At 48.4% G+C, this 26,928-nt stretch overlaps 1 protein-coding gene across 3 annotated transcripts in view; it reads right to left on the reverse strand.

The window, feature by feature from the left end:
- Positions 1-528: 528 nt before the first annotated feature.
- Positions 529-26,928, reverse strand: part of xirp2a (xin actin binding repeat containing 2a) — a 63,104-nt gene continuing 36,704 nt past the window's right edge. For all 3 annotated transcript variants that reach the window (XM_076017573.1, XM_076017574.1, XM_076017572.1), the window contains 8 exons: positions 21,107-21,264; positions 14,832-14,969; positions 13,073-13,156; positions 12,813-12,882; positions 12,326-12,429; positions 2,124-11,382; positions 780-913; positions 529-668 (listed from right to left, as the gene is read on the reverse strand). In XM_076017573.1, the coding sequence (XP_075873688.1) occupies positions 819-913; positions 2,124-11,382; positions 12,326-12,429; positions 12,813-12,882; positions 13,073-13,156; positions 14,832-14,969; positions 21,107-21,264 (9,908 nt within the window). In that variant the 3' untranslated portion in view covers positions 529-668; positions 780-818. The remainder of the gene's footprint in view (positions 669-779; positions 914-2,123; positions 11,383-12,325; positions 12,430-12,812; positions 12,883-13,072; positions 13,157-14,831; positions 14,970-21,106; positions 21,265-26,928) is intronic.

Here is a 26,928-nt window from a genome sequence, read left to right on the forward strand (position 1 = left end):
TTCCGTTGTCCTCCCCTTCAATAGTATCCGTTCCTCCGTCGTCCTTCCCATCGGGAGCTTCCATTTCTGCATCGTGCTTCCCCTCAAAGTGAATTCCAGCAGTGCCGCCGCTGGACTCCAGGTGCGAACCGCTCGCCGGTTCCTCGGCCACGACTTCCACCGGAGCCTCTTCGGGCTGCACGCCGTTCTCCGTGTAACATTCGCCCTCTTGTACCTTGTGATTTTCCAAAGTGCCATTCTGTGCTCCGGCCGCGGGGACTTGATTGGGCCGATGGTATTCCAGAGCGCAGCCCTCCCTGGGGGGCCACGACGGCTTGACCAGCTTCAACTCCTCTTCAATGGTGAAGGATCTCTTTGGGGAATCTGACTGAGGAGGCCACATTACAGAAATCTTAGTGGAGGGCTTCTTGTTTTCGTCCGGCTGTGGGTTTGTGTCCCTCTGGTCTTGGGAGACTGACGTCCTCTGAGGGTTGGAGAGACTGGAGTCTGCGGCCTTCTTTTCGGGTGACTTGTCTTGTCTTGTCTGCTCGGCTGAGTTCTTGCTGCTCCACAGATTTTTGTGCGGCTTCTGACCAAATCCCTCGTCGTAATTTCCTTTTGACTTGAACAGCTGATTGTAGTGGGGCTTGCAGTACATTCGTCCATGGAGAGAGGCATAGTTCCCAAGGCTGTTTGAAATTAAAAGGAGAACACAACCCATGCAGTTAGAGTACAGTGCAAAGCAAAAAGAAAGAAAGAAATGAAAACTGTAATGACTTAGCTCTGTGAAAAGGTCCCACCTTAGTTTGCCTCTGCAGTGCTCGCAGCGGAAGCAGCTTTTATGGAAGTTTTGTTTGTCGGCTATCAGTAACTCCATGGGGTAAACCCTCTTCCGACACACTCTGCACAGTTCGGACTCTGGAACTCGAATTTTCTGATAAAGGAACAAAAAAAAAGAGGGAAAAGTGGTAAAGGTTTAATTAGCATGTTTTTAATTCAATATATTTTTTCAGGCTTTTCTCAAATTTTCAGATTATATATAAATGAATTTGAAGTTGTGCTTGTGTAAGTCCCTAAAGACGCATTCCTTTTGCCAGTCCATTCCTCAGTCATCAATTCTTTTTTTTGCTATGGGCGTAACTTTGGAGCTGAGCTTTTCAAGGCTCGATGTAAAATATTTACAGGAATCTATTCACCTATATTTCCAGTCACAAATATGTATTAAATGAAAAGCAATTCTTCACGTCCTGCTGAAAGGCAGGCAGGGAGCTTATTTTTTTGCAATCTACCTTCTTACCAAAATGGCCCTTTAAGGTATTACATTTCTTACAAAAAAGTTAATATATATGTATACTGTAAACCTTTCACAATGATATTCATGTAGAAATGCAGGATTCCTGCATAGGTTCATACTTGGGGTCATGATTGAACTGCTCACATTCTTCCAAAGCTAATTTCAGAGAACAGGGTGTTTCAGGGAAGGCACTGGGGAAATGGTTAAGGGATTAGAAAATTATCAGTCAGTACAAAACAAACCTTAGCTCTGTTACAACAAACACAATGAAGCTCCATCATGTGACTGCACACTGACTGAACAACAGCAGCAGAGTGCTTTAGGCAAGGATTTCTTTAGAGCAAAGGGCTGTAATCAGTAGAGAATTTCAATAATTCTGTAAAATGACTTCTCACTCGAGAGACTTCATATTTTCACATCTACAAGCCAAAGCATTAAAATATGGCAGCAAAAACTGTTTGCACAGAGTGGACATAAAGGTCATTGCTTTGAATTAATGAACTGAAATTGATTACAGCCTAGTTTTCTCCCAAAAAATATTTCCACCTCTGCCGTCTTGGGTTGAGCGTCACAGTCATGGATGGTCACGGTCAGAAATATTAGTCCAACGTTCCAAATCATCACACCATGACTATGCAGTGCAGGCAGGCTGCTATCAGCTCCGGCACAAACGTGTTGGAGCAAACAAACAAACAACAAACACATCAAAAGACATTGCCCGACATGAATAACCAGCGTCCAACAAATGTTACGCCTCTCTTTTATTCCACAGCGAACACAGTACACAAAGCCGAGTTAAACACACCGTCACGCCTGCTTTCGCATCCTCATGCCGCACGGCTCGGTTTACCCGTCACGACTGTCTCCCTCTGGCGCGTCACAATTTGTGAAGTTCTCTGCTCTGTGACGCTGAAGCCCAGGTTCTGGAAAGCCCCCTGTCTCTCGGCCCACGACTGCTGGAAGCTCCGGAGCATGTCCTCTGCGGAAGCCTCGGGGGCAACTCCTGCGTCCACGCTGCCCCTCACCACATCGGCGTAGGATGGCGGGCTGCCGCGGGACAGGGAGCACGTAGGGTCCGCCTCAATCGTCACATTGCCGAGGTCGTCCACGCTGCAGAATTGCTCAGTGACCGACGTCGTCTCAGAGTGACCCAGCTGCTGGGAGTACACGGACCCAGGCTCCCTCCTCTCAATCTGCTCCCTCAGTTCCCGGGCTGCCTGGGAGCTGTGCTCTCCCGTCTCAAACACGTCCTTTATGGCCTTGACATTGAAGGACGGTGCGTCCTCAAATTTGGGGGCGTCACACGGCTCGGCCTCCGGGTCCTCCGTGTCGCTCCCCAGCCTCTCCGCGATGACAATGGGCTCCTTCCTGCTGTAGACTTTGGGCTGTGGCGACTCAAACCGGTTCAACAGTTTGGACAGGTCGACCTTCGGAAGGTCGTCTTTCAGGATGTCAAACGTCACGGCCTCTTCCTCGGCATCGGGCTCCAGGCGTTCGGGTATGTCGATGGGATCCTTGCGGACGTACACCCTGCTCACCTCGGCCCTCTGCGCCTCCTCAAAGAATGACTTCTTGTCCTGCACTGTCATCATGGAGTCCGCCGATTCCATGGCATCTGTTGTTTCCGACTCACTTCTCCCCGTGGGAGTGTCCCTGCCGCCGAACTGAGACTGTTGCTCGCCGTCGGGCGCAAAGTGCTCGGCCGCGGGCGGCGGGGGCGGCGGAGTGACTGCGCAGGGAAGCTTGGTGGTGCCGTCTCTCGGTTTCAGCAGCTTCTCCGAGCGGCTCATGGTGGGAGACGGTGTGACCCTGCTGTAGGCGGGCGTGGGCGTGTAGGACTTGCGAGGGGGAGGCGGAGGTGTCCCGACGGATTTGTAAGGTGGGGGCGAGGGAGTCACTCGGTGAGGCAAGTCAATCTTCCTCGACTCGATGCTGATAAAAGTGGGTGACGGTGTGCGGATGCTCATTAGGGGGGAGGAAACTCTCTGATCGACCCTGTCACGCTGGGATTTCCTTCCCTGGAGAGATCTTTTCTCCTCCACCACCTTCTTTTCAGCTTTGGATGAGCCGATGCTTATCTTCGAGATCTTTGTAGTCTCTCCACCTGGAGCGTTGCGGTGAGGTTTCGGAGGGGTTGGCGGTGGCCCCTCTTTTGCCTGCGCCGCCTCCTCCACTTTCTCCCGATTGTCCGCGGCCGACAAGCTCTCACCCAAGAATGCGAGCTTCGCCTGGAGCATGTTCTTCACATAGACCACCATCTCTTTTAACTTTTTCTTGCCTTGCTGTTTCGCGATCGTTTCTAAATTCCTTTTCTCGTCTGAGCCCATCAACCAGTCAGGAAATTCGCCGATTATGATCCCGATGGTGCCACGGTCTATTTTGCTCGGGGTGCTTTCCAGATCGCTTATCTGAGAGAGGAGCTTTTGCATAACACTGCATTTCTGCGCATCTGAAGTTTCTTCCAGGCTAACCCGGTCCTTGCAGGCACTCTTCCCTTTTCCTTTAATACCCTCATCCTGTAGCTCACATTTGGCCTTCATTTGCGTTTTATTTGTCTCTGCGCCTTTCACTTGCTGCGCTTGCACCTGAATGGCCTCGCTGCTCTTACAGCTTTGCTGCACTACGCTCTCCGTCACAACCACCTCCTCCCGTCTCTGGATGTGCTCTGTCTTCACGCTCTGCTGGCTGCGGGAGACGGAGACAAGGCCCTGGCCTTGATGAGCGGTTTCGTTTGTGATCTTAGCCATCTTCGGTATTAAACACGTAACCGATGGCGACAGCTTCAACTCTTTCTCATTCTTTTGCAGCTGCTTCACCCTTTTCATGTGCACCTCGGCCTCGGCCTCCTTGATAGGGAGGGTCATCTGGCTTTTCCTCTCCTTCAGCGAGCTCTCTGTTTTCAGCTCAGTTCTTGCCGTCACCTGCTGCTTGCTCTCAAGATTCACTTTTGCTTCAGCCTCCTGCGAAACATTACATTTCTCCCGCTGCAGCTGCACCTCACTTTTCACTGATTCATTCTGGGCCAAACTGTCACATTTATCCTCTTTCTTCTCCGTGGGCATCTTAAACGTTTTGACCTTGAAACTTGGAGTTACTTTCGGAATTTTAGTGGGCTGAGAGGAACTCATTTTTCCTTCCTGTGTGAGAGGAGCATTAACATTCTTCATATCTTCAGCTTTCAATGTGACCGCAGCACGGCTTTGAAGATTTGCATTTTCCTGGACGACACTCTGTGAGGTTGTGATAGACTTGCTGCTGGATTTCTTAATAAACTGCTGCTGCTGCTGCTGCTCCGTGACTGAAGAAATCGCCACTGTTGAGCTCGGCTGCATGGCAATATTTGTCGCCTCGTGATGAGGGGGAGAAACAGAAATATTCTGAGTTGCGGGGGTACTTTGACTCTTTTTAATGTTGCTTGAGGCGAGCACTTTTTCAGAGGAGTGCGCAGTGGCAATATGCTTTTTGTCGAAGGACACGTTTGAGGATCCAGAGATTGATTTCTTATTCACCACTGAGATTAAGGGCTTGCTGGTGGGTATCTGGGAGGGGGCTTTCTTGGCAGGTGACTCCTGCACTGATGCTCCCTCGTTTAGAACAGACTGCGTTTCTTCAGTCCTTTCCTTTATCACCCCAGCAGTCTCCTCTCTACTAGCGCTCCCTTCGGCACACAGCTGAGCGCCGGCAGCAGAGGACGGTGCACTAATTGGTGGCGAGGTCGGAGTGGTGACATTACTCCTCTCCGCGCTCTCTTTATCTAGTTTTTGTTGGCGGTAGCGCTCCTCCGCGAGCATGAGAGGTGTTTTGAATTTGCGAGCGTAAGTCCTGGACTTTGGCTCCGGTGAAGGCTGAGGGGGTGGAGGCAACTTAATCGGAGGGACAAATGCTTTCCTCAGGGGTTGCGGGCTCTCCTTCGGTGTCGCTTTCACCGTTGGGATGTTTGACGCTTTTGTTGTTGTTGCTTCAGACTGAACGTGCTTGCTTTTTTCAATCTGCTGCACCACTTCCTGTTTTGCTCCCTCAATTTTAGCCTCTTCTGTAAAGGCCATTACGTGATCGAGTGCAGGCTGGGAAGGGGGAGGTGGCGGTGGAGGAGGAGGAGGAGGAGGAGGAGAAGGAGTGGGCAGCTTTTTCTGCCACTTTGGTTTAACTTGTACGGGCTGCTTCGGCATTTCTGGTTGCTTGGGCACTTTAAACAAAGGCCTGCCGACAGGTTTCACCAGTTTGGTGGCGGGGGGCTGTGGCATTGCATTAAGCTCTTGTTGAGAGGGCGGCGGCGGGAGAAAGTCTTGGCCTCCGGCAGAGGGTGGTGGCGGAGGAGGCGGAGGAGGGGGGAAGAAATCAGCCTCGGACTTCATGCATTCCACGGGAGGAGGCGGCGGCGGCGGCGGCGGCGGCGGCGGGGGAGGAAGGTCACTGTCCTGCCTCATGATGGCCCGGTTGCACGTCGGGCTCTCCAGCACCGGAGAGGGCGGCGGCGGCAGTGAGAGCTCAGACTCTGAGGGCGGAGGCGGCGAGGACGGAGGGGGAGGGAAGTATATCTCTGGCTTTGCCTTTTTAGCCGTGCCTTTCCCTTTGACGTCGAGGTTGCGGTAGTCGCTCTTCATGTTCCTGAAGCTCTGCTTGTGCGCTAGGGCTTTGTTCTCCGTCTGCTTTTGAGACGCCGATGTCTGCTCCGTCACGGACGCGTTGTGCGTGACGGCTTTCTCGGTCACCACGGTCTGCACATGTTTAATTGTCTTCGTCTCGCACGTCTGCCTGTGCGAAACCTTGGCCTGTGATGTGCTCTGCACCTCTTTCGTGGCATTCACGTCAGCCGCTCTGGCCTCCGCTTGATCATTATTAGTCATTTGCGTATTCTTTACCGTAATAGGTTTAGTGGCCTGGGTTTTCTGCAGGGGCAGCACCTTCTGCTTCTCCTCTTTCATGCTTCTCTGTTGCGAGGCCCCAGATGTGCTGTGTGTTTTGGCTACAGCAAAGGAGTGATCCTCCTGGGCTATTACCTTTGTTTTCACCGATTTGCTTTCGCTGTGCCTCTGCGTGTGCTCCTGTGACTCACTGCTTTGAGAAAGGTTTTTCACAGCAGGGGCCGGATTGCCTGCAACACTCTCGGTCTTTGCTTCGTGTACGCATTCATGCCCGACTTGCTTTACAGTTAATGGATTTTTCGCGGGCACTTTTGCTTTCTTGTGTGGATACATGCGTTTCGTATTGGAGTACTGTTTTCTTTGCATCAGGCACTTTATGGCCCCTTGAACGTCCCCTTTGACTACCTCCTCCTTCTCTACCTGTGTCATCTCCTGCCCTTCATAGAGGGATTTTATGGATGTCTTCACGTCCCCTTCCATGCTTCCCCGGCGCTGCATCTGTGGAGAAGTGGTGGGCTCGAGCAAGAGCTGGATGGTGGCTTTAATGTCCCCTTGCTCACTGACTTGATGCTGGTAAAGCTTCTTCTCGCTCGACGCCTCGTGTAAACTTTGCATGGCGGTTTGGATGTCTCCCTTGACTATCTCCTCTTTCTCGACCACTTTCACAGCCTTCGTCGCCTCCTCCAGGGACATCAGCGTCCCTTTGATATCACCTGGCACTAAATCTTCGACAGTCGCTTCCATATTGGTGCTTATAGATTTCTCCAGCGACTCGAGAGCACCTCTGATGTCTCCCCTGACAATTTCAGGCTTTTCCATTTCTTTTGCTTGACGCTGAGACTCCTCCAGAGACTTCAAAGTAGTGGAAATGTCTCCCTTGACCACCTCCTCTTTCTCTATTACCACCTGCTGATTAATGGCTTGGGTCAGTGAATCCAGGGCTGCGGAAAGGTCACCTTTAACAATATCCTGTTTCTCCAGGTTTCTGTAGGTAACATTAGGTTCCGTCATAAAGACTTTTACAGTGTTGTTCACATCGCCTGGAACAATATCGTCCTCAGCAATGGTGCGACCTATCTGCTGCTGAGTCTTTCTGAGTAAAATTTTAGTCTCTTCAATGTCACCGCCAATTATGTACTCCTTTTCCACCTTTTCTTGGACTTCCTCCGGACTCTGCAGCTGCTTCAAATAATCCAAAGCCCCAGACTCAATGCATGTAGAGTAGAAGCTGACATTACCCCTTTCTGTGTCTCCCACTCTTATTTTTTTCGAGTCCTCCTCTCCTGAGTTTGACAGAAGGCGGTGCAGGGTTTTGCTTACATTGCCGTATATTATGTCCTCCTTCTCCATGCTTGCACTTTCCCCCTTATTCAAGAGGGAGTATATGGTCATTCTCACGTCGCCTTTTTCATCCTCCTGAATCAGAATGCCACGCTTGGAAGAGCCCTCGCTCTTCAGCAGACTGTTCATGGCCTCTTGAATGTCACCGCAAATTATTTCCTCTTTCTCAACATTGATTCCCCTTTCCTGATTGAGTAACTGCCTCACGGTGGTGTTGATGTTCCCCCGCTCCTCTTCATCAATAGTTATCCCCCTCTCTGTGATCTCCCTGCGGTTCAGCAGGTTCATCATTATGTTGCTCAGGTCCCCTCTAATAATCTCCTCTTTTTGGATTTGCGGAGCCTCCTGGCTCAGGAGTTTATACTTTGCCATGCGCACATCCCCAATCTCGTCTGCCTCAATTAGGATGCCTTGTGAATCCACCATTTTCTGAGAGTAAAGCTCTTCCAGAGTCTCTTTGACACTTTTACCTATGATTTCTCTCTTCTCCGCTTTGTTCTCGCTGAAATCATGGAACGGAGCGCTTTCGAATAGCCAAGTAGTCGTCTTTACATCAGCCTGTGGGATTTCTTCCTTGGTGACAACAAGCTCTGAGCCGTCAGTGTCTTTGATTCTGTCGAGGGGCTGCTTCTCAAAGAGCCACACAGACTGTTTGACATCGCCTTTCATTACCTCCTCTTTAGTCACCGTCTCCATGCCATCATACTCCACACCTTCGCTGTGAATCTCATCAATGGCACGCGTCTCAAACATCCACGTGGCAGATCTGACGTCTCCTTTTTGGATTTCGCTTACACTCACAGTTCTGATGAACCTCTGAGACATGTCGTCGGCCTCAAATCGCTGCTTGTTTGTCTTTACATCACCGCCTTGGATGTCTGCAACTGTCTTTGACCTAGCTTTCATGTCACTAGCTATTTCGTCCAGGGGTTGTGTTTCAAATCTCCACCTTGCTGAGCTAACATCCCCCTTGTTGATTCCTTCCTCTGTGACAGCTTTAATGACGTAAACCTCCTCAGAATCTGTGATTGCATCCAGTGGCTTTGTTTCAAACAGCCATCTTGCCCCCACCACATCCCCCCTCATGATTTCCTCCTTTGTAACTGTTGTGACTTCATGATAATGGCCCTCTTTGTCACAGATGGCGTAGAGTGGCTGGCTTTCGAACATCATGGTGTAATTTTTGACGTCCCCCTTCTCCTGCTCATCTCTGAAGATGCTGGAGAGTTGAGAGATGTCGGTCTCACTTGACTTGTCCTTGATTTGATCAAGACAGTACGTCTCAAAAGTAAAGCGCCCTTTGTCAACGTCGCCTCCCTTGATATCCGTCACAGTGCGAATCTCCCTCGCCTCTTCGCGAATGCAATCGATGGGCTGATTCTCGAACATCCACGTGCAGTTGACCACATTTCCCCTCTGTATGTCCTCGGCCTGCTGCGTCTTCAGTCTCTGCATGGTTTCTTCCGAGGTGGAGCTCATAATATCGGACGAGCGATTTTCAAAGATGTATTTCATCGTGGAAACGTCGCCAGACTGAATGTTGATCTCGGTGACTCTCCTAAAAGAGCCGCTGTCTTCACCAGTGATGTTTTCCAGGTTCTCCGTTTCAAAGAGAAAACGTGCGAGTCGCACGTCTTTTCCTTGGACGTCCTCTTGGTTGACTGTGCAGGTTTTCAAAATGGTCTCGGTCTCAGACTCACTGTGATCGCGTATGTTGTCGAGTGTTTGCGTCTCAAAAAGCCATGTGCACGTTTTGACATCGCCTTTTTGCACGTCTCTGACATCAACCTCGCTCTTTTCGCCCTTTTCATACAGAACGTCCATCGGCTGAGTCTCAAAAAGCCATCTGCAAGTCTTCACATCGCCTTTTTCAATTTCAGTGCCTTCCTCACTTTTCTGCTCTTCTTCCTCAGAGTTATTAAAGTGCTTAATGGCATCGAGCTGCTGAGTCTCAAACAGCCACTTTGCTGTTTTGACATCCCCTGATTCAATTTCTTGTTTGGATATGCCTTTTATGATCTGAAACTTATTAATGCTTTCCTCAAACTCGTCGATTGGGCGCGTTTCAAACATCCATCTGCAGCTGCGCACGTCTCCCTTCACAATCTCCTCGCGCCTCACTGTTTTCAGCTCATGGTAATGGCCAGAGCTGTCTTGCATAGCGTACATAGGAGTGGATTCAAAGAGAACTCTGTTGGACTTGACAGACCCGCTGGTGACGCCTTCAACCTGAATCCTCTGCGCTCCCTCACACTTACTCAAATCCATGCTTTCAAACCTTTCTTTGTAGTTTGTCACATCTCCTTTATCGAGCGCTTCAACATTTACCGTTCTGATAATTTCCTTCTTCTCCTCTCTTATGTTCTCCAGCGGCTGGCTTTCAAAGACCCACTTTTGATGCCTCACGTCGCCCTTTTCTTCTTCAGATGCAACCATTTTCTTCAGCTTCCCCACTTCGAGCAGCTCCTTCAGGTTTTCAATGGGCACCGTTTCAAATAAATGTTTTGCCGACAGAACGTCACCTCCCATAATTTCCTCTGAGGCTGCAGGCCTGGCATTAGCGTTGTCTTTCAGCATATCCATAGGCTGAGTCTCAAATACCAGACAGTGCTTTCGAACATCTGCACCAACTATTTCTTCCTTCTGCCTCTTGCAACTTTCCCACTCCTCGTCCTTAATGCTGTCAAGAGTCTTTGTCTCAAAAAGCCACCTACCTCTGTTCACACCACATTCAATGTTGTCCTCCATTGAGATGCCACATATAAGCTTCACCTCAGTGGGGTCTTTGTTTATAATATCAAGAGGCTGTGTTTCAAACATCCAGCGTGACGTCTTGACGTCTCCTTTCTCCGTCTCCTCTCTGCGAATGGTGGTGATTTCCAGCATCTCTCCCGAATCGCCTCTGATGACGCACATCGGCTGGGTCTCAAACATGCGCGTGGTTGTCTTCACGTCCCCTTTGGTCTCTTCCAACTCTGACTTTAGATTCAGAAAGTGGCTCTCCTCGATGGTTTCGGTTTTGCCCAGCGCGTCCAGATGCTGCGTCTCAAAGAGGTACCTGGCTGTTTTCACATCACCGCCGGAAATGTCTCTACTGGCCGCAACCTCTGTCTCCTGCTCGTCCTCTTGATAGATTTTATTCAGATAATCGAGCGGCTGCGTCTCAAAGAGCCAGGTCGCGGTGCGGACATCCCCCCGTGCCAGATCGGATGATTTCTGCGACTGCTCCACTGAATCCAGAGTCTCCGTCCCGAGAACATCCATGGGCTGAGTCTCAAACATCCAGGCTGTGTATTTGACATCTTTGCCAGCAATGATTTCCTGCTGGGCAATTCCTTTCCCCTCGTCCTCATCTGGAGTTTCATCTTTGATCGTATCCAGTGGCTTGTTTTCAAACATCCAGCGCACTGACTGAACCTCACCTTTGAGGATCTCGTCCCACTCCACGGAGTCTCTGTCGGGGCTTGAACACGGGCTGATGCCGTCATTCTCGAACATGTAACAAGCCTGCTGAACCTCGCCCAGTTCCTTACTTTCAAGGCTTTTCATCTCCTCCTCGGTGAGCTGACTCAAGAAGTCCGCCTCAAGGTTCTTGCGCACCTCTGGGTGGATGTGCTTGTAGAGCCGCTTCAGCTCTGCAATACTCTTGTGTTTAAAGTACTGGCCCTTGCAGTCAGTCTGCTTGTGATTCAAGGACGCCTCCAGTGGCTGAGGCGCGGCCTCTTGCTGCGGGTTTGAGGGCGGTGGGGGAAAAAGGTCTATTGCCTCGTAAGCAACGGATGAAGAAGTTGCCGACGATGTGGCAGTTTTTGTCACGGAAGAGGATTGCTGACTTGTCATGGCTGAATGTTTGGAGGATTGGTTTACTGGCACCCACTGAAACTGGTTGAAATCCAAATCCACCTACGGTTTGGAGGGGTTTTGTTAATGAAAAAAGGAAAATGGGGATTTTAAACCTAAAATATAAAGTAATGATGATATTTCACACAAAGAGAGAAAAGCAACGCTTAAAAAAAAAAACACATTTTCAATGAATCTGTCAACCCGGAAAATTTTAAAGGCCCAGAGTGAGAGAGTTAGTGGCACCTAGTGGTAAAAAAGCATACTGCGGAAAATCAATATTTGGTTACTTGTCATGTATTACATTACTCTTACTGTCAATTTATGACTTTAGCCTCATATTTTGAAGGGAGCTGCACACAGACAGGTAGGTAGCATGACCTGCCCTGCAGAAAGCCGGCGACTTCAGCATCACTCTGCAAACATCTTTCACAGCAAATTCCATCTGGCCTTTTCCCAGATGGAAAAGGCCAGACCAGTCTCTCTCTTGATCTCACACATATCATAAACCAGCTGGGACACAGCAAAAAAGAAACAAGAATCACAGAACCCTGAGCAGATGGGTCCATGTTCCAGGCTATTTACATTCTCCACATTTACTTTATGCAAGTGTAAATGCTTATTATTAGCCAATGAAAAATGTCTGTATTCATCTTTTTTTTTTCTTTTTGTTAATCCACATCTGTAGTCTATAATATGTTAACAGGTCCCACTAAATATTACACTGGGCATTTAAATATTGCACCTTTCTGATTATTCTGTATATAACATATATAGGATGAGCTCTGGATTTAATGTGGCACTTTCCTTTTATCAGCGAGGGAGCAACGTTTCTGGCTGTTGCTGTTTAATGACATGAGCTCTTTCATCCAGTCCAATTTATTCTCCATCAAGTCACAGCGGGCACAGTTTCCCTTTTGATTATTTCCTGATGCGGCCTCATCTCCACGCTCGCTTATGGCAAATAAGAGGAATGCCTGTTTAGGTAAATAGGCATCATCATTACCTTAATTTCTTTGGCGGGCGTGGCTTCCTCGATGGTTTTTTCGTATTGCTGCTTCAAAGCCTGCGTGGAGACCTTTGGTAGGTCCTCTCCTCCGATGAGCGTAACTGAATTGGACACGAGAAGAAGGCTGCCTCATTAGCTCTTTCGTATCGAGGGGAGCTCCGTGAGAGGGGGGGGGGAGGGGAGGGTGGGGGTGGGCAGGGAACGGGAAGAGAAATAAATCATTTCATTAAAAACCTGAGTAGTTTTCATTTTCTGAAACCATGCAGCGTCGACTGCTCAATTTCCACTCGCCAATATTTTTTACCTTGCCGACTTTGGCCCAGATTAGATTTGCTGCAATGCACTGAACGGGAAATCATCCACAGTCATTTTCATAGCTCATCCTTTACTCACCGCCGGCGGGAACAATCATTAATATACAGGACATAAGGGTGCTCTGATAAAAATGTGCAAATTACAATATAAAGGACAGGCGTTGAATCACCTGTTTCATTGTAATGGCTCCCGTAACTGGCTGCAACGCTGTTATGGTGGAATCTCTCATCGTGGATCACCTGTGAAATGATGGCGGGAAAAAAAACGTTAGCACGGCGGCGGCGGCGCTGCGGCCTCTGACTGTTTTCAATCAGTAAGATGTTAAGGCCTGGCATGACATGGCGGGGAGGGGGGAGGGGGCAAAAGTTTCCAGACGAGTTCATTAGCAGCAAAGTGCCGCCCTCGCGGAGAGCGGGGGATTGATGGTACCTCTTGCCCGCCGTGGTAGAGCGCCGCCTCCGTGGCGCCGCTCCTCGCCGCCGCCGCCACCGCCTCCGAGGAGCTCGACGACTCCTGCAGAACACAGAGAAGCAGGGAAATGGGGATGTGCGGTACAGGAAATATGAGCGCATGCCGGCAAAAACAACAGCAAGAGACTGAGTGGGATGAGCGCGTTTCCCCGCCCGCCCACTCGCTGGTAATCTTAACAAAACTTGTTTCTGTGGCCGCTGACAAATGTTCCTCCGTTCTGGAAAAAAAAAAGCTGCTCGGGGGAGGAAGGATTTAAATCAGACAGCAGAGAGAGAGAGAGAGAGAGAGGTGGAGAGAGAGAGAGAGAGAGAGAGAGAGAGAGAGAGAGAGAGCGCGGGGTTGATATTGCATTACAACAAGCCTTACAGAGGTGAAATGAGATGCCGCAGAAGGGGATGGAAGAGGAATCTAATATTTGGCCGTCTATTATCTGCTGGTAATATGAAATATACATGGAAGGCCGGAGGTGGGCACTGCGTCTCCGGAAGCACCCATGTCGAGACGATGCCGTCTTTTCCGGGAGGTACCAGCCACCGTGAAAAAAAAACGACTCAGCCGCTGCACCAGTGAGGGAAACTCGAGCGGAGAGGAATCTGCTGTCGCGGCCAAGCAAGCAGTCGGAATTTCAGCGTCCAAGCGAAATGCGCGGCGTTCCCTCGATGATTCCGCCGCGCCACCCGCCTGAATGAGCAGACGGGGGTCGGTGGCGGAGCGTGCCCGCTGACCTCACTCCGCCAAGATCCAAGCGGGCGCCCGGGTCATCCATGTGTGCAAAGTTTGCAGCGCACGCTTTTGATCCGACCCAGGCGGACAGCTCCATATTGGAAAACTTGGAACGCAAAATCAATCAGTCTCCCGTTGCGCCCACAAGCAAGTCTTCTGACGTGCACAAGCAAGTCTTCTGACGTGCACAAGCAAGTCTTCTGACGTGCACAAGCAAGTCTTCTGACGTGCTTGTGCCGTTGCAAAAGACGGTGAAGGCTTGGACGATCACATCATCAGAGCGTTGTTTGGATTTGGATACACTGTCTCAACCCGTGACGTGCGACCAATCTGACCGATCGATTAGTTGATTTAGTCGGATTGGTCGATCGTTCGATCGGTCAGATTGGTGGCGTAACTTGGCTGTACTTTGCTAACGTCGACCTGTTTTCTGACGGAGACTCATTTTTTTGTACAACGTGTGATACATTTGGTTCAACGAGCAGTGAAACGTATCTCGAGTTTAGCAAATCAAGTCCGACCTGTTCAGATTAATAATGCAGCAATACATTTTCAATACCCGCTTCCTCCTGCAAATCAGGGTCTGGCGGGTCTGCTGGAGCCTCTCCCAGCTGTCATAGGGTGAAGGCAGGGTGACACCCTGGACCAGTGGCCACATAGACACAAACAACCATTCGCACTCACACACACACACACACACACACACACACATCGTCACGAGTTGAGGTCCCATGGGATTTCATTGGTTACTTTGCAAGCTCCTGAAAGCAGGCAAACTTTTGCAAGCACAGGCAGAGAAAGTGAAGTGAAAGATGAGAAAAAGATTAAATCAAAAAAAAGAAAAAAAGAAAGCAATTTCCCGATGCGGCTGTTGTCACTCACGGAGGTACACATCACCCTGGGCCGACTGCGGCTGGTCTTTTTGGGGGGGAGGTTTGGGTGAGGCTGGGTGGGGGTGGGGGGGTGGGGAGGGGATCCGTGATTGCGCTCTCACCTGGACGGACCTCTGCTCGAAATGAAACTGCGTGACGCTGGACTGGGAGCTGGTGGAGGAGAACTCCTGCTTCTCGAACTGCCTCTTGACGCTGGCCAGGCCGCCGGGCAGCGAGCAGGCCTCCGACTCATCCATCATCTGAGGGCGGGGGGTGGGGGGGCAGAAAAAACAGATAAACATGAGACCGGGGCGTCAGACGGGCAAAGATGGAGGAAATTGGAATTTGGGAACTCGACGCGCAACTGCGTCCGCCGCTACAGACACGAAGGGTGAGGTGCCATTTTAAAACCAGAAGCGTGCGTCACTCACACTGCGGAACGCTGCGGGTGAGTCAATCATTGCCGAGGTTGTGAATAAGTGACACTTCCGAGTGGCACCGAATCACATCTCAGAATCGGATCGGGCTGCGACAATATTCAGGATTTCACAGTACCATTCGGTACGCTCTGTCCGGTTCCGTACCCAATGGCAAACAACGGTATTTCGGTACGTTTTGCCCAGAAACTTCTGCCTCAGGCCGCAACTGGCTGTCATTTCAAAAAAAAAAAAAATCCCGTTATATATTATTCGACCCACCAGCCCAATAAAATGAAAATGTCTTGATTCGGCCGTAAGTGGGTTAAAATTTTGTTCATTTTTATTGCATAGTCGTAACCTTTATGTTGAACCTGTGTGGTTTTGTGTTTGTTTAATTTGATCTGGTAGTGCACAGTTTTCCTAAAAGAAAAATAAAGTGTTGTGGTTTGGTTTGATTCGATTCTATCGCTGCTTTTGATTATTTTTTACAATGAGTGGTTTAATATTAAGATTGCCAAACCACACTGTACCCATAAACCGTGACGCATGCCCAACCGTGGGAAAACTGTACTGCTGCCTCGCTCGCGCACGCTAATGCAAAGCATCGCCCTGAAGTAAAAGTGAGTGAGTCGCTGCGTATTACAGCAGAAGGGATGAGAACCAGAGAGGGAGATTGGGTGGCCTCGGCCCGCCAATCCGCTCTTTGCTACAATGACCGCCTTTTGGGATTGTCATTACTTTTTTTTTTGATTAAACATTTATGCGGCAGCTCCAGGGCACGCGGCCGCGATTTCCGAGCTGGTCGCGTGGCAAACGGGCCGGTCGGTGATAAAAAGTCGTCAACGTCGCGGGCTGTAACGTCGGCCGTCTTTTCCGAGAACATCCCAGACGCGTTGGTTTAAAAGCTACTGCCCATCCTCACGACGGCACGCGCATCACGCAAACGCAAACACACACGCAAACACACACACGCTGCTTTTCCCTTTTTAAATGCAAATGAAGGTGGCGGCAGAATCCATATCGAAGCATTTTTTTTTTTTTCTTCCTCCGTGACACTTTACAACAGGGAGGAGCGCCATCAATATTTCACCGCTCCAGGATACCACCACCACCGGCGCCGCCGCCGCCGCCTCCGCCTCCTCCACCTCCTCCCATTATTGTGACAGGAGACCTGCGTCGTATGTGCTAACGCAGCAGTCGCCGCCGCTGCAGACAACATGTTCACCCGCGGCTCCGTTGGCGCCGGATCAGACGGAAGCGAAGCACTTTGCCGCTATTTTTGTTGCGTCTTTGCGATGAGACAACAAACAACAAAAGAGACAATGAACTTGTCAAACCACTTGGGACGCATCCATTTCCGATTCATCATCATCATTCAGCCAATCAGATTCTTTTGCCAGCATGTGCGCCGAGTTAAGCAAAACAAGTGAACTGAAAATCAATTCCGTGTACTAACTAACTGGCCTTTTGAAGCAGAACTAATGAGATATAATGAGATGTGCTGTATGTGACCTCGCCGTGCGCCTGTGTCCCATTGCACATGAATGCTAGCTACTGTAGCTACGGCTCCACGCCCCAGCTGGCACTGAGCAGAGAGCGATTGGTCCATCTTTACGAAAGGCCACAGTGCACCGTTATTAATGCGACCACGCCGTCTAGTTCTGATCTGAGTGACTCGCTTGAATCATTTCCAGGCAGCAGCTGTTGCTCCTTCAACCTCTCCCCCCCGTTCGAGCGGCACGCTCCGTCAGATGCCATTAAAAGTGAAGCTGAGTGGTCGGAACTGCGCACTAGGAGCTTAAAACTGGTTGAAAACAATTTCAGGGTATCTTGATCAATGCTGGGGGGGGGGGAAACCCTTACGAGGCATTGGTTGCACCCTGATCCACCTAGAATACTGGGGTGGGGTGGATAAGCAGTTGGTCATCATCGGTGCCCTGTGAATGTTAGAGCTGAAAGGTTGACTTTTCTTTTCTATTGTTAAATGTCTTGGTGAACTTAACACTTAATTTGTTTGTAATGCTCATATTTTATGGTAAAACTCACTGACAGACCTTTCTTCTTTCTTTTCACTCCCTCATATTCACCCGTCTTTCACATTGTGTTACAAATTTTCAAAAATAACATACCTGATTTTTTTTGGTATTTTGTTCAGTTTTGTAAAAAAGAAAAAAATATATATTGTGAGTGGCAAAAATTGTATGTATAATGTTTGAACGCAAACACTGTATTTCAATGCCATCTCTAAATAAAAAATGCTAAAAGGAGGCTGGAGAGAAGAGGCAGATTTGAGGGGAAATATGAGCAGGCCCCCGCTGCCGCGCAAAGGCGGCCGAATCATTGCAATCAATGCAAACGCGGTGAATCCACTCCCTTATCCCGAGGATTTAACTTATTTGATCAATCGGCTTTTTCATTTTTATTTTTTTTTGCTTTTACTTCTTAGGGAGAAAAAGACTGAGCCTCAGGATTTTAGTGGCACTTTGCGAACCGAGACGGCTTGTTCAGGGTTCCGTTGTCCTCTTAAAAATGACCAGCGCTGTCTGCTGCTACCGGCATGACTCACACGAGCGCAGAGTAATTTTGAGAGGGACGGGGGGGGGCAGTGCCGGGGGGGGTCACTGGGCGAGACTGGACAGCGTCAAACGGTCCCGCTATCTTTAAACGCCTCGTCACTTGAGCGAGGCAGACGCACAGACGACAGCTGCAAAGGTACGGAGGTTAAAAAAAAACACACACACACGGGGTTCCACACTGACTGACTGACTGACTGCTGGTAACCAGCTTTCACCCCAGCAGTGGGTCACATGACCAACCGGCGGCTTCTTTCTCTGTTCTTGAAAACTATCAATGAAAGAAGAGGGAAGACATATTGAATTTGTCCCGCGGTTGCGTTTTGAAGGGTAATTATGCGTAACAGATTCCCCCCCCCCCCCACCCCCAATATAAAAAACCAACAAGGTGCTCGAGGCGGTGCTTCACAAGCGGCGGGGAGCGCAGGTACAGCGGCGCTCTGATAACAGAGCCACTCGTCTCGCCCTTGAAACGGCGGCGGCGCTTTTTACTCAAAAGTGGCTCAGAAGTGTGCTGAGAAGGCGGCAGGTTCGATAATGATTATTCATTATCTATCTACCCTTTACGATGCGATTCAAAGAGCCGTCTGCATGTACGTGCAGTTCAAGCTCCCCATTTCCTACTTGGAAACCCTTTTCTGCGGTTGCGTGCACGGCGCACACGTGCGGTAATGAGCTCGACGCCGACGACCATTCCATACTGTTGAAAATACCACTTCATTCTGTCTTATCAGCCTTCTTTGGAGTCCCTCTTAAAGGTCATCTGATGAAAAAAAAAAAAAAAAAACTGATTTCAGCACGCTGGAGATCCAATGCCACCCACCTCCACCCACGGACACACACTTCGAATAAAAAAGTACATTACATTATGCGCAATAAAACATTGCCCCGCGGCAAGTCTCTGATATGCCACTGCGAGGGCCCCTATTTATGTGACGTGGTGACATACAGTTCCCTGGGATTTAACAAGACTGCGTTTCTTTCTTGATGGGGGTCGGGGGTGGAGCCGGAGGCGGGGACGTGTCACGCTGGAGGGATGGATGGCAGGAGGCTGTCGCTTCGCGCTATTTCAGATCACTGACGAGCCAGAGTTGGGTGGGAGTGAGACGTCGCAACGCGTCGAGGAAAACCTTGAAACTAAACGGGAGGCATCCACCACGACGCACTCAGCATTCAGATTCCATCCTCCCTCCAGTGGGTATTAAACAGATCCGAAGGCTAATGAGGATAATGAATGTACAGTTACATCATTTTTTTTCCACTAAATGGTAGAGTTCCGATATTTTTTATCATAAAAAGTGGTAAAAAAAAAAAAAAAAAAAAAAAAAAACAGAACAAAAAAAAACAGTCTTTTTTCTTGCTGCCGGTGGAGAACGGAGGAGTTTGAGCATCTTGGGGTCTTAATTAGTCACAACAGGAAGGTGGAAAAATAAAAATGTTAACGTGAGCAACCCAACTAGGGTGCATGAGGGAGCTCTTAGCTTCAGTATTAGCACGCGCTGCGGATGGGCAGTGCAGCTTGGAAAAGCTGTTTCTGGCAGGTATTAAAAAAAAAAAAAAAAGACAGTGACATCTAGCGGTCAGCTGCGCTTATAGCAGCCGTGAACTCCCGGGTTTCAGCACGAAAAGCAACAAAGCCAGTTTCAGCGGCTGCGTCTTCAATCTGAAATCCACCGCCGAGGGCCCAGCGACTCCCAGCGCAATGTCGCTTTACCAATAAAAAGTTTCTTTTTCCCCAGTTACGGCTTATAATCGCTTGAAGCGTGACTGGATGGTATGACGGGTATGACAGGTATGACAGGTATGACAGATGCTTCGACGTTGGCGTTCTGGGGGTGTGACTGAAGGCTCGAGAGATGTTCTTGTACCTTTTTTTTCCCGGTTCTGCTCAACGGAACACGTGAAAAAGATTCAGACTCTCGCAGAAGCGCTTGCTGTGCGACCTGCTCGTGCCACAGCAGGCAAATGCTCTTGAACAGGTGTGGGAAAACTACGGCCCGGGGGCCATAAGCGGCCCATTAAGCATTTTAATCTGGCCCGCCAAACTCGAAGAAGTTATATTAACAGTCAGTATGTCATAGAATCGGTGTATTTCGCCCATTTTTTCAGTGTTTTAAAAGCCATTTCAATAAAGAGCTAAATATCGTGGGGCTTCAAAGACACTGGTTTTGTTGTAACGCTTTCGTTCATTTTCAATTGACATTGAAGAGGGTTTTCTACACCCCACCAGTCAAACAGTTTGCCCTCCCCTGCTCTAGAATACGGCCGCAGCGTGTTACCGTGCAGTAGAATTGTTTTTTTCTATTTGCACTCTCCACCTCCAAGGTCCCTCTGTGAATCAGTGAGTGCAGCATCCCTGATTTGAACCAGTCGCCTCATTTCCGACGTTTGCAGACGACGCCTCAGACATCACAGTCGGCGCATGGATCCGCCGGGAGTTTGCTGCTTTGTAGCAAAAGAAAGCGAGAAAGCGAAGCTCGCCGAGCAGCTAATGAGTCGCTCAGGTCCCACTAGGAGGAGGCGAGGTTTGAAGGTTTGAGCTGAGCCGGCGGGCGGACGAGTGGAGGACAGACGGCTGGATGGACGGACGGACAGACGGGTGGAGAAATCAGATGGTTGGAGCTCGGAGGCAGAGATCACTGAGTGAAGACCTCCCCGGCTCTCCCTCCCTGTGTAGCGGAATTCAATCCAGCCGTGACAACCACGTACGTCATATTTGCGGGCGACGTGCACGACTCAAGTGAACTGCAATCGCGAAATCGTTGTTTCTGCCGGCGCTAACGGCTTTAGCATTGAGCGGAGTCGGTGCGGCTCTGCCTCGAGGCCCGCTGAAATCGAACGGTGCTTCGCGCTGAAGCCCCTTTCATGCTTTAAGGGTACAGTGTGTAAAATGTGGAGATTTCCAGAAGAAACAGCGACACCAAGTGGTTGCATTTTAGATTGCAGCGCTCTTTCGCTTACGCTCCCTCCACCGAGCCTGCCAGTGAGCTACAGTGGCCTGAACACACAAATCAGAATACCTCATTCACTTTCTTCTTTGATGGTTTAATTGAGGATGCTAGCGCTCACTCAAAACACAAAGCGTATTTGTTCGAATAGATTTCCTTCGAAATATTGTGATGCAAAATGGGAGCTAACTGTAATTTATATTCTTATACATAAATAAAAAAAAATATATTTTTTGATATATTAAAAATAAATATATAAGTAAAATTAGAAAAAAAAAGAATTGTATGAGTGGCAAAACCAAAGGACTTACTTGTATTTATAGTATTTATGGGCAGTACTGTATATTCAGCTTTTAACAATACAAATATCGTAAATCAGGCCAAACTTTACACACTGGACCTTTAAATAGCGTCCCGCCATGACAAGTAAAAATGCGGTGCGGAGGGATCATCTTACGACAGCAGAAGAGGAGCCGCCAGTCTCCTTCTTGGTCACGGCCGCCTGGTACATGGCCAGACGCTCTTTCAGCGACACCTGCTCGCCCGGCTGGTACTCCACGCCCGGCCTCTTGTCCTGGGGTTGTCCTGGGCCGGCACTGTCGGCGCCGCCTGCAGCTGGAAGAGGCACGAGTGAGGTTGGACGTTACGAAGTGAGGAGAATGGGAAGTATGTGAAGCTATATTGACTGGTAAGCAAGGGGGTGGCCGCAACTTGTTTTTTAATATACATACATACACATATATCTATCCATCTAGCTATATATATATATATATACATACATATATATATATATATATATATATATATGTATGTATATACATATATATATATATATACATATAGATATACTCTTTTTCATATATGCAAATTTGACAATTCTTCTTAACTGCTATTAAACAATAAAATGACAAAATAGAGAAAGAAAAATTAAGGGAGCAAAATTTATAAATACATACATGCACCTATATAAACATGTGTACAAAATAATCTACCTACGTGTTCATACATGAAAATCAAAGATATTCATTATTTTGTTTTATTTTTTTCTTTCCTTTTTAAAATTTGAAAAGCACTGGATCCCAGACCCGAGTTTAATTAGGATCTGCATGCGTCGGCCAATGCAGTCAAGGAAACAGCTCGGAGCAATGGATGTGTAACAATGTCGACACGAGGCACGTCGCCCATCAATCACGTCGCTATGTTGTATTTCCTGTGCTCAGCGCGCTGCCATGAGCCAATTAGAGAAGAAGAAAACTGTTTTTTTTTTGTTTTTTTTCCATTAATATTTCTTCGTTCGTTTGACTTTTCGGGAAAAAACATTGTGCTCCGTTGACGCCCACACTGGACCCTTCAGCTCCCGCTATTGCTCACCCTCTGCGGGCGACGACGTGGTGGGATGACAGAGAACCCTAAATAGACACGATTGGCTCTCATTGCGTGCCCATGATGTCACCTTTTGACTTTTTTTTTTTGCAGGAAATCCAGTCTCCACTGTGTTTTGCGTGGTCTGCGGAGGAGGTGGAGGGTGGGGGGGAGGGGCGGGGGGGCCGGGGGGCTGGGGGTGGGGGGGCGGCACGCTAAAAGTGAAGGGTCAACGACTCGGAACGGATGAACGGCGGTATAAGTCGCACTGCAGCTGCTGTATGGATGCGTTACGCACCCAGCGAGGGCGTCCTTGGCGCTTGTGAAAATACAGAGAGCGGTTTTAGACTCTTAGCGCTTAGCGAGCGGTGTCGCACATGCCGTTCATTCTTGGCCGTGCAGAGGAATCTGACCGGCGCCCACTTATAGTACGTCCGTGAGCGCAGCGGCTTGATAAAGAACTACACATTTGTTCCCCCTATCCTGTCCCGCGAGATTAAAATAAAGAAATCAAACGGCCTGCAATCGGAGCTCGTTACTACCTGAGAGGCGATCGCAGACTACGGACAAAATCCTGTCATTGTTCTGTATAAAATCCAAGGGTCGTAGCGGGCGGTTTCCGTGGAAACCCAGAAGGTACAAAAGACCCCTCGAGGGGAATAAAGGGATTCTTAAAAGAGATTCTTGTCCTTATTGCTTGGAAATTTGACCAATGATGGAGCACAAAATATAAAGGCGAAGAGATTGTATCAGCTGAAGGTGAAAATAGTTACCTTGACGGCATGATAAATGGGACACCCGACTGGAACCTGCCGGCCTCATTTTGGCGGAACTGCCTCGTCGGTATCAATTATTGAAACATTCAAGGCCTCACGTCCGGCCCATATCTCAAAAAGTTTTTTTTCTGAAGTCAATACAATTAAGTGTAAAAAAAAAAATCTATAATACAAATAGAAGAAAAGAAACAATCCTGAAACCTGAATAAATCCAAATGAGCGTTTATGACATCATAAAGGGACGATTCCAGAAATGTGCCACACGGCACGCATTTTCTGGAAACTGGAGCCCACCGAAAATAACAAGATTATTTTTCTCGTTTCCAGGGAGTACACTGAGTGGAGACACAGAATTTTAAGTGCTTTTTGACAGACATTCCACCTCTGAATGTAGTTTAGCCTCAAAAGAATATAATTTTTTTCATCTGTGATACACGAGGCTTCTCGGTCATTCTCTTTTAGTCCAAAACAGGGGTGGCTTGGCAACTACACTGCGCTATTTAAAACCAAGCCTAATTTGTCATCGTGTTTTGCTTAACAATTGAAAAATAGACAGGGTGTAATTAAGATAAAATCTGCCTCAAAAACAAACTTAGTGAACTTGGCAACCACCCTAATAGCCTAGCAGTGGATCCTTTTCTTTTAGCGTAGATAATTAGCCTATGCGAACATCTAAAATTAATTAGCATTTTTGTTTGCATGATAATGGTTGTGACAAACTTCTTGGCAAATGAAAGACTACACTGCCAAATTTGTTATTCACTAGGTAATTAATAGATAATCGGTCGGATAAATTGTTTTTTAACTATCTGCCAGCAAGTCACGATTTAAAAAAAAAAATGACATGAGAGAAGATATGATTAAGAAGTGCCATGGCTTAAAATAGGTGCACAAAAACTTCTGATTGGTGACAAAACCAGAGTGCACAGCTAAAGTCAGCGAAAGGAGACGTGTGACTTGGAACTCAACCTTGCCAAACGCTTCCATAATCTCGTCAATTTTTAGTTTCTGCAATGCCCCACATGTGACACAACTGGTAAGCCATCAGGGGAAGAAATAATATACCGGAGTAGGCAGCGTCTTAAAATAAACATTTTTTTTTGTGTGTGTCCACAACACCCTATAAATATGGGTCAGAAATCCTACACCTGAAGTCGCCGTGTTAGCGTCCGACCTACCGGCTTGACAACAAGGGTAATACCCTCATTTATCACCCGTGATAAACTTCGCAGTCACGGCCTGGAGCTGACGAAAGACGCCTTTTTTTGCCATCGTCGGTGGCAGAGAGTGATGAGGACAACACCTCAGATATGCAGGGTGCCTGACAAAGGCATGTCATATGCAAAAGATGCCATGACAGAGAGGTGAGGTAACCAGGGCTGATGGGAAGAGGGGGAGAAAAAAATAAAAATAAAGCCATCCTTTTTATAAACCGGCTCTGCACGCAATGTCTCCCCCGTGACAAGCAGATTTATGGAGTGGAGGAGTGTGTGTGTGTGTGTGTGTGTGTGTGTGTGTGTGTGTTTGAGTGAGATGGAGTGAAGTAAAAAGATAAACACAACACGGAATAACTAAAACGGAGCACTTTCAAAGATTCGAAAAGTGTTTCGCCATCCCCCCGTGGTGCCGCTAATGAGCACTGACACCAAAAGAATGTTTAATTAGCATTAGCGCCGAGCTCCAAACACGGGTCTCAACGCATGAGACGCCCAAACATAATGAGTCCCAAGTCTCTGTTTGAAACGCTGTATTGATTTCAAGCAAATTTCTTTCTTTTTTTCGCCAATCAAACCTGTGGCCCCCTAAAGATTACATGGAACCGCTAAGAGCTGCTCAGTTCAACGTCACGCTGTTTTCTTTTCAGCTTCTGAGTGCCCTGAAGTGACGGTGCGCACCGGTCTGGAGCAAAATTGAAGCCGGATAGGCTGGAAGAAGTCAACGGGGGGGGGCATTCCTCTGCCGCTGAGCCACCCGGACTATATTGGGCCCAGCCGAGGGCCACTGACCTCACTGTCATTGCCACGTCACCCCACCAAAGCGATTGGCTAAAGCTGAGGCGCCAGCACCTGAGTTGCCGAGTGAAGGGATTCCAGGAGAGCGGAGACAATTGAAGTTGAACGTCTCCCGCAAAGGAGATGTCCTGGTGATGGTTGAATTAAACAAGAAAAAGAAAAGGAAAAATACAAGTCTTTGGGTTCACCCCATATTGTTCTTGAGAGAGGAGGCGGGTGAGTTCAACAACAACGATCCAGGAGTTCAAATTTTACCCCTTGAAAAATTTGGCCAGTACTTCCAGAACATCCGTCGGACAATTTGATTGTAGAGGGAGAGAACAAATTACAGAGAGCCGATTGATCCAGAACAGCGGCTAGCTACATGTCTGAGGTAAGGTCAGTAGGTCATTTTGATTGGTCAGAGGTCTAGGCCGTTCGCCTTTTCGCATCCGCAAAATTCGGCACAAGAGCGAAAAAATAACAGCAGCTTTTTCGCTCGGTGGAAATTCGCTGTCGGTGTGGAAGGTTGCATTGACTTAAAGAGGTTTTTTAAAAAAAAAGCAGATTATTCGCCTCGCAAATTTTGCTCCCGTTGTGTAACGACCTTCAAAGTTTTGGGATGAAGGGCGTGGGAGAAGGAGGCGTCCGCAGGGTTAGCAAAAACGAGACCTGGCAAATCCGCGTTAAGCAAAAGTGGAGGCCGTCTGACGATCGAGGAGGCGTCGCCCTCTTTTCCCCAAGCATCTCCTTCCAAACGGCGCCCAATTTCCCCTTCGTTACTGACTGACCAGGCTTTTTCTGCGGTGTGACGGTAGGAGCCGACTGGAGCCACGCTAATTGAAATGTCAGCTGCGGAAGGCGGCCGTTTGCCTTCCTCGCGGACGAGAGCAAATAAAACAGCCGCCGTAATTGAACTGTCAAATCCTCGTCAAAAAAAACTCTGCTCCCCGACGGGAGGACGTTTTGTCTGAGTTCCAGAACATTCAGGATTGCATCACCGCTGGTGACGCGTGGCAGGAAGGGAAACCGGGAAAGGAGGCTTTGTGCATGTTTGATGGCGGACGCAAGAGTCCTGCCCGGAACGTTCTGGAGCATAACCACTCTGTATCCCGTCTGCATTGGCCACGCAAAACCGCCAGCACCTGATGTTCCGGTGCTGCCACTTCAAAGGCTCTCGCTCACACGTGCGCGGGGCCTGGACGCGTGTCCAGCTCACTGGCTATCAGCTAAGGCAGTGGTTCTCAACTGATGAAGACTGAGCACCCACATATTTTCTCTTATCTTGAAGTCGAGACCCAAATTTTATTCCACGGCGCTGAAATTTATTCTACAAAAATAAAAAAAAACGCCAGCCCACTGTCTATCATGTCTAATCGATAAAATTTTGAAATTATAAAATTGAATTGTCTGTCCTGTAAAACAAATGCCCAACATTTTCTCTACGAATACGTATCTTTTTTTTTTTTTTTTTTTTTTTTTTAAAAGGGAACTGCCCACTAAGCTCACTTAGCTGGGACCAAGTCAAAACACTTCCCTGACCCACCTCTGGGTTGCAACCCACCAGTTGAGAAACGTTGAGCTAAGGTGCCGTCTACCACTTCCAGTCCGGCTCCCTCCACAAGCTGCGTTTCCATCACCCCTCGAATTGTCATGGAAACACCCGAACTTGCTAAAACCTCTCGGATATCGGCAAAAGGTTTGGACGCTCTCATATATCGCAAAAGTGTAGTGAGAACACTTATTTCACATTTATACGTCAGCGGACGTGACGTACAGGGGGGGTCACAGGAGCAGTTCACGTCACGTGAAAATAGCGTTTCGTTTGGATGGAGGAGGAGACGGAATATTTTTTTTTACAAGTAATCAAAGAGAAAAATATAACGACCATTCTTGACAGCAAACAACATCAAAACGCAGAATTATCGCAAAATTTTTTGCACCTCCATCCTCCTCAAAGTGGGGTCTGGCGGGACGAGATCTGACGAGAATTACGGCTCATGCGCTTCACACTATTCGATGGAAATAGCTGAAAATCGCAATTGAAATTTTCAAAATATCGCTTTTATTTTGTTAAAAACTGTCACGGAAACACAGCGAGACAAGCAAAGTCTTCTCTGCTGGGGGAGGACGTCCAGTCCGAGAGCCGG

Source organism: Nelusetta ayraudi, unplaced genomic scaffold (genome assembly GCF_046127955.1).
Source record: "Nelusetta ayraudi isolate G7.1 ecotype Tasmania unplaced genomic scaffold, CSIRO-AGI_Nayr_v1 ptg000006l, whole genome shotgun sequence".
Lineage (NCBI taxonomy): Eukaryota > Metazoa > Chordata > Actinopteri > Tetraodontiformes > Monacanthidae > Nelusetta > Nelusetta ayraudi.